The sequence below is a fragment of the Apis dorsata genome, unplaced genomic scaffold (assembly GCF_000469605.1).
Source record: "Apis dorsata unplaced genomic scaffold, Apis dorsata 1.3 scaffold_884, whole genome shotgun sequence".
Taxonomy (NCBI): Eukaryota; Metazoa; Arthropoda; class Insecta; order Hymenoptera; family Apidae; genus Apis; species Apis dorsata.
The window spans coordinates 15,701-22,345 of record NW_006264000.1 but is presented as its reverse complement, the minus strand read 5'-3'; the positions used below and the strand labels follow the sequence as shown (position 1 = coordinate 22,345).

Here is a 6,645-nt window from a genome sequence, read left to right as displayed (position 1 = left end):
TTTATTTAATTTATATATTTATTTTTATTATAATATGCACGTATAACATAATATAATATAAATAATTATTTTAAATATTTTTTTTATGAAAAATTATTCTAACCATTCTGTAATATATTGGCATTTTGTAGGTGTAACATCACCAACATCACAGCAATTTTTTCTTACCTATTTTTAAATGTTTCATTATTAATATATAAAAATATATCATCCAATAAACAAATAAATAAATAAATAAATAAAGTAGCTTACAGGACAAACACCACAAGTAGATTTAATTAATCCAGGTGGATTTAATAAAGGTTCTACTGCTCTATATAAAGTATTTCCATCACCTGAAAGAGTACGTTCTACTTTTCCATCATAAACTAAAGTATTTAATATCATCTCCAAATCTTCAACTGATAATTTTACCTATAAAAATTATTAATATATATTATTAATATAATATATATATTTTTTTAATATTCAAATATATAATTTAAAAAATTTACAATAATCATTCAAACCTTGCTTATTCCTAAATCAGAAATAAATTTCCATACTTCTTTAGATGAAGCAAATGTAATATTTCTAGCCATTATTGGTCCTCCGCCACAAGAATTCATTTGCTCTTTTTTTTTTTCTAAAAATCTATAACATTGTTGATTAAGGACATCAACAAATTCTGCTTCAAAATCTTGATCTTGATACCAAGCACCACCAGTTACAGATGTATCTGGTTCTAAATTGTATAACATATATACTTTTTTTTTACTTGCTGCAACAGACTTAACAGCTTTGATAAATTTTTTAGTTTCTAAACTTTTTAAAATTTTATTTAATTGAGTTGGCATTAAATTAGATTTAAATCTTATATCACGAATCCAAATTCCTTTATTGCCTGCTTCTTCAATAATAGTATATACAATCTTTTCTTCATTATCTGCACCTTTAGCTATTTTTGCTTTAGAAGGATCTTTCAAACGATATAACAATGAACCACCTTGTTTAAATAAATCAAAATGACCTTGAGATAAAAGTTTATTTATAATTTGAGCTCTTTGAGCAGGTTGTAAATCTGGCATTTCTATAGTTAAGTCTTTATCAGAAATTCCTTTTGGTCTTGCTTGTGCTAATGCAATAATTCTGCAATTTAAAACATCATATTTACATATTTTAATATTTTTCATTCATAAATTTCATTTATACAATAATAAAATATAATATTTTTATATTATATAATTATATTATAATAATTATATATAAATAATAATCATAACCTATTAAATAAATGTATAAAAAGTTTAGTAGTTAGCAATTTTTGGTAGAAAAAATTAAAACTTACTTTTGTTCAATTGATTCATATGAATTTATATCTGCATTACTTGCTTCTTGTTCCTTTGATGTACTAGGTTCGTTCTCCATTTAATTTTTTTTATTGTTATTCGTATGATTTACTTGACTATTTTTGATATTTGTTAGGTTATATTTTCATGTTTTCATTGTTTATTCTATAACAATGAAATTTATTATATCAATTTAAATATTATTTTAAAAATATGGAAAACTCTATAAATGAATTGGATATCGAAGATTCTTTGAAAATTGCTTCTAAAGAATGGAATCGAATTATCGATGCTGCTACAAAGGTATTATGCATATTTCATTAATATAAAATTTTTATTATAATGCATGGGATTTTTAAATATATTTTTTAAAGGATGGTTATAGAGAAGGAATAGAAGATGGATCAAATTCTGTTTTCCAAGAAAGTTTTAATAATGGATACAAAGAAGGTTTTCAAATAGCTTTCATTCTAGGAAAATTTAAAAGTTTATTAAACATTATTTCACGAGATGTTAAACATCCACAAAATATAAATGAAATTCTTGATAAAATTAAAAGAGGTATATGTCATATATGTGTAGCAGAATTTCAAAATATAAATGATCAAAAAATGTTTTTCGAAATTATTAATGAACAGAGATCATATTCATTGAAAGTTCTTCAAACATTGTATCAATATTTTCAACCATATGTAAAACAATTAAATATTAGTGAGTCAGATATATTAAAAATTCAAAATTTTTCAGAATTAAAAAATAATTAATTTACTAATATAAAGTTATTTGTATTTTTTATTAGTATGTAAAGCATCAAATTTGAATCATAAATAAAAAACATTAATTATAATATTTTTATAAATATAATCCTTCGGGAGATCCTTCCTTTTTCCGATATAAAACGCTTTCTTTAGATTTTTTAAAATCATCGCTAGTAACTTTCATACGGCGTTCACGTAATGCCATTAAACCAGCTTCGGTACATATAGCCTATAAAACAAAAAAAATATTTTTAATACAATTAAAATTAATTATTTTTAAATATTTTTTAAATATTTTTAATACATTAAAATATTTAAATATTATTTATTTAATTTTTTTCATTCAAACATCATTTAAATAAATAATATTTTACCTTTATATCTGCACCTGAAAGATCATCTTTAGCCATAATTAATTCTGCTAAATTTACATCAGGTGCTAAAGTCATTCTACTAGTATGAATGCTGAATATTCTCCGTTTTGTTTTTTCATCGGGCAATGGAAATTCTATTTTTCTATCAATTCGACCTGGTCTGATTAATGCTGGATCTAAAGTTTCAATTCTATTTGTAGCCATTACCACTTTAACATCTCCTCGACTATCAAAACCTAAATAAAAATAAAAATAAAAGGATATATTTTTTTATTATATATATAACAATTATATATATTATACAAGTTATATATATTATATATATATTATATTATATATTATAATATAATTATATACTATTATGATCCAATTTAAAATATATTTCATACCATCAAGTTGATTGAGAAGTTCTAACATAGTTCTTTGAATTTCACGTTCACCTCCACTATTGCTATCATATCGTTTGGTGCCTACAGCATCTATTTCATCTATAAATACAATTGAAGGAGCATGTTCTTCTGCAACTCTAAATAGCTCTCTAACAAGTTTAGGACCATCTCCTAAATATTTTTGTATAAGTTCAGAACCAACGACTCTTAAAAAAGTTGCTGAAGTTTGATTAGCAACAGCTTTTGCCAACAATGTTTTTCCAGTTCCTGGAGGACCATAAAGTATAACTCCTTTTGGAGGTTTAATACCCATTTCTTCATAATATTCTGGATGTGTTAAAGGTAATTCTACAGATTCCTTAATTTCTTGAATTTGTGTATCAAGTCCTAAATAATAAAATATTTTGAATATATAATTTGGATTTATAATATGAATATATAATATTATAAAAATTTTTAATGATAATATAATATTCCATACCACCAATATCTGCATAAGTTTCTTGTGGAGCTTTCTCCAACTTCATTACTGTAACCATAGGATCTGTATCATCTCCTAAAACTCCAACAACAGCATGAACTTTATGATTTAATAAAACTGAACATCCAGGTTCTAACTGATCCTTATCCACAAATGATAAAATTGATACATAATGTTCAGAACCAACAGATGTAGATACTATTGCATGATTATCATCAATTATTTCCTCTAATGTTCCTACAGACATTGGAGTTCCACGTAAGTCATCAACTTTAGATCTTTCTTCTTCATTTTTCTCTTCTTGTGGCTTTAATCTTTCTTGATTTCTAATAAATTCCTCTTCCATTAATAAATAATCTTTTATACGTTCTAATTTTAAAAGTTTTAATCTGCAACGTGTATGTGGTGTAACTTGTGGTAACTTTAAAGCAGCATCAGGTCCTTTTGTACGTCTTTTCTTTTTACCCACTCTTGTTGGAATAGGTGGTTCATATTTCTTTTTTTTATCTTTATCATCCTTCTTGTCACCTCCTGTACCACCAGTACCAGACTGATTTTGTCCCTATTTTAATAATTATCATATTTGAAAATAAATTCAATTTTTAACATTTAACATTTTTAATATGATTTTAAAAATTGAAAAAAAATTTAAAAATTGGAAGAAAATAAAAAAATTTATATATTAATTAAATTTATATATTATTGAAAAAAATAATGAGTATATGCGAAAGTTTAATTTTCAGTTTAGTTAGTTAGAATAAGCAAATTAATATAAGATAACCTATAATATCAAATAATAAAAGTATAATTATTTAAATATAAATATGGGTAATAATTAATATATAATTAATATAAATCTTATTAAATATTTTATTTTATATATTATTTAAAAAGTACTAATTTATATATAATTAAAGAAATCTTAGAAATTTACCATTTTACTTTTTGATCATACGAATCGAAACAGCGAAGTCATTTCCGTTATATAAATACAATCGATTACAATTTCGAGATCTTTGTATTATATCGAAATAATTCGATACACATATTAATTCGATAAATATATTAATTAAAAGATTGTAAGCTAGAAAATCAATAATAAAAACAAATAATTTTTAATTTTAATTTTATAACAAATTATATTATTGAAATTTTTGAAAGCAATATAATATAATATAATATAGTAATAATATTAAATAAGCTTATTTTTTTATTTCAGAACAATAGCTTACATATTTAACAATACTTATTAATAAATGCAAAGTAAAATTAAATCTTTTTAAAAAAAAATATAAAAATTTTTGTTTAATCCCATATGTACAAAAATAATATAAATGATGAAAAATTATGTAAATGATTTTTTTCTTGAAGAACTTTATATGATAAATAGTTTGTATGAATATAATATTGACAACATATAGATTTGTGAAATTTTATTTTAATATTTAGATACATTTATCTTTGCAATAAAGTATCTTCTTCTATCTTTTCAATCTTATCGCTTCTTTATAACGTCTCATTCAAAATCATTCAAAAATAATAACGATTAAAAATAGTAAAACAATTGTTACATGTACTTGTTTTAAAAATATAATGATTTGTTTACAATTTTTACATCATATATAATTAAATAAGAATATAAAAAGTTTTTAAAGAATATAATGAAAATTTTAAATTTAATAATATTCAACCAATAAAAATAAATATCTATTATATATTGTATATATGTATGTTTTTAAGTAAAAACCTTCATATTATTATTAATTTGCTTTTTTCTTCAAATTACTGTGTAACGTATTTTAAGTTTAAGTCACAAAAAGTTTAAAATATACATTTTTTTTTTCATACCAATGAAGATTTTTTATATTATTCTTGCTTAGATTTAAAAATCTTATAATATGATAATTTCCGTATCATATGTTACAGAAAAATTAATTTATATTGTTGAATGCAATACGAGTGAGTTTAATAATACTTTGTTAATAAAACAAAGTTTGTAAAAGAGAAATACATCGTATTATTTCGTTCGCGTATAATATTTTTCTCTTTTTACTTTCATTTATCACAATGATTAATAAGTATTTAAGAATATGTTGTTTTGATGAACACAATATAATACAACGTGTACAAAATGTTTTAGATATGATGAGAGGCGTGTTTGAAGCGATTTAATAAAAATATTTACGATGCTCAAAGTCCAGCTAATATAATTCTGGGATCTTCTACAGCAGCCTTGATCTTTCTTAAAAACATCACAGCCTCACGTCCATCAATTAATCGATGATCATATGTTAAAGCCACATACATCATTGGACGAATTACGATCTAAAAATTTTATTAAAATATTTTTAATAATTATTTATATCAAAAGAAATTTTCAATGTTTACCTCGCCCTTTATTGCAATGGGTCTATCAAATACACCGTGCATTCCAAGAATTGAGCTTTGTGGTGGATTAATAATAGGCGTTCCCATCAAAGAACCAAAAACACCGCCGTTACTTATTGTAAATGTACCACCATCCATATCTTCGACAGTTATTTTACCTTTTCTTGCTTTATCGCTTAAAGCTGCCAAAGCAATTTCAATTTCTGCAAAATTTTTATTTTCTACGCTACGAAGAACTGGGACAACAAGTCCTTTTGGTGTTGCAACTGCAACACTAATATCAACATAATCTCTATAAACTATTTCAGCACCGTCTATTACAGCATTTACTACTGGTTGATCTTTTAAAGCATAGGCACTTGCTGCAATAAATGGACTCATAAATCCTAATTTCAAGCCATATTTCTTTGTAAAGTTTTCTTGATGTAATTTGCGAAATTCCATAATACGACTATAAAAGATAACACAAGAAAAAAATAATTAATAATTGAAAAAAAAATATTAGCAATAATAATTATGATAAATATTTAACAACCTCATATCAATTTCATTAAATGTTGTTAACATAGCATTCGTATTTTGAGCTTCTTTTAATCGTTCTGCAATACGCATTCGCATTCTGTTCATTTTTACTCGTTGTTCTGTTCTGGTACCAGTTATTTCACGTGTATAATCATCAGGAGGTAATTGTACTTTTGCAGCTTCCAATGCCTAAAAATTTCCAATTGCATTTATAAATAATTATAAATATATATATAAAAATATATTATTTTTTATTATATAATTATATATAATAAAAAAAATAAAAAATAAATAGATTTTATCTATTATTAGTTTTGTATAATTATACATACTTGAGCAGGTTTAATTGTAGTAACTGGTATAGATACTGTAGGTCCTTGCGGAGATGGCGGTCGAGCTGCTGGA

At 23.4% G+C, this 6,645-nt stretch overlaps 4 protein-coding genes across 4 annotated transcripts in view; 1 reads left to right on the top strand and 3 right to left on the bottom strand.

The window, feature by feature from the left end:
- LOC102673086 (probable DNA-directed RNA polymerase III subunit RPC6) lies at window positions 1-1,608 on the bottom strand. The gene is made up of 4 exons (XM_006623333.2): window positions 1,328-1,608; window positions 510-1,128; window positions 253-414; window positions 1-168 (listed from the first exon to the last, which is right to left on the bottom strand). Exons 1-4 carry the CDS (start codon window positions 1,405-1,407, stop codon window positions 94-96), a joined length of 936 nt encoding a protein of 311 aa, XP_006623396.1. The 5' UTR covers window positions 1,408-1,608; the 3' UTR covers window positions 1-93.
- Window positions 1,480-2,175, top strand: LOC102673223. Its single transcript, XM_006623334.2, has 2 exons — window positions 1,480-1,631; window positions 1,703-2,175. Exons 1-2 carry the CDS (start codon window positions 1,542-1,544, stop codon window positions 2,090-2,092), a joined length of 480 nt encoding a protein of 159 aa, XP_006623397.1. The 5' UTR covers window positions 1,480-1,541; the 3' UTR covers window positions 2,093-2,175.
- Window positions 1,797-4,368, bottom strand: LOC102673349 (26S proteasome regulatory subunit 4). The gene is made up of 5 exons (XM_006623335.2): window positions 4,265-4,368; window positions 3,331-3,892; window positions 2,850-3,236; window positions 2,461-2,696; window positions 1,797-2,315 (listed from the first exon to the last, which is right to left on the bottom strand). Exons 1-5 carry the CDS (start codon window positions 4,265-4,267, stop codon window positions 2,181-2,183), a joined length of 1,323 nt encoding a protein of 440 aa, XP_006623398.1. The 5' UTR covers window positions 4,268-4,368; the 3' UTR covers window positions 1,797-2,180.
- Window positions 4,369-4,748: 380 nt separating this feature from the next.
- The window catches only part of LOC102678138 (dihydrolipoyllysine-residue succinyltransferase component of 2-oxoglutarate dehydrogenase complex, mitochondrial), a 4,272-nt gene continuing 2,375 nt past the window's right edge, over window positions 4,749-6,645 (bottom strand). Inside the window, exons 7-10 of the mRNA XM_006623376.2 lie at window positions 6,573-6,640; window positions 6,254-6,429; window positions 5,719-6,169; window positions 4,749-5,655 (exon numbers count right to left, since the gene is read on the bottom strand). Coding sequence (XP_006623439.1) covers window positions 5,521-5,655; window positions 5,719-6,169; window positions 6,254-6,429; window positions 6,573-6,640 — 830 coding nt within the window. The 3' untranslated portion in view covers window positions 4,749-5,520. The remainder of the gene's footprint in view (window positions 5,656-5,718; window positions 6,170-6,253; window positions 6,430-6,572; window positions 6,641-6,645) is intronic.

Coding starts and splice junctions, on each gene's coding strand:
- LOC102673223 (XM_006623334.2), top strand. CDS start 1,542: ATGGAAAACTCTATAAATGAATTGGATATCGAAGATTCTTTGAAAATT. Junction 1,632..1,702: donor TTATCGATGCTGCTACAAAG/GTATTATGCATA, acceptor TATTTTTTAAAG/GATGGTTATAGAGAAGGAAT.
- LOC102673349 (XM_006623335.2), bottom strand. Junction 2,697..2,849: donor ACTTCTCAATCAACTTGATG/GTATGAAATATA, acceptor ATTTTTATTTAG/GTTTTGATAGTCGAGGAGAT. Junction 2,316..2,460: donor TTTCAGGTGCAGATATAAAG/GTAAAATATTAT, acceptor TTTGTTTTATAG/GCTATATGTACCGAAGCTGG.
- LOC102673086 (XM_006623333.2), bottom strand. CDS start 1,407: ATGGAGAACGAACCTAGTACATCAAAGGAACAAGAAGCAAGTAATGCA. Junction 1,129..1,327: donor TATGAATCAATTGAACAAAA/GTAAGTTTTAAT, acceptor TTTAAATTGCAG/AATTATTGCATTAGCACAAG. Junction 415..509: donor CTGATTTAGGAATAAGCAAG/GTTTGAATGATT, acceptor TAATTTTTATAG/GTAAAATTATCAGTTGAAGA.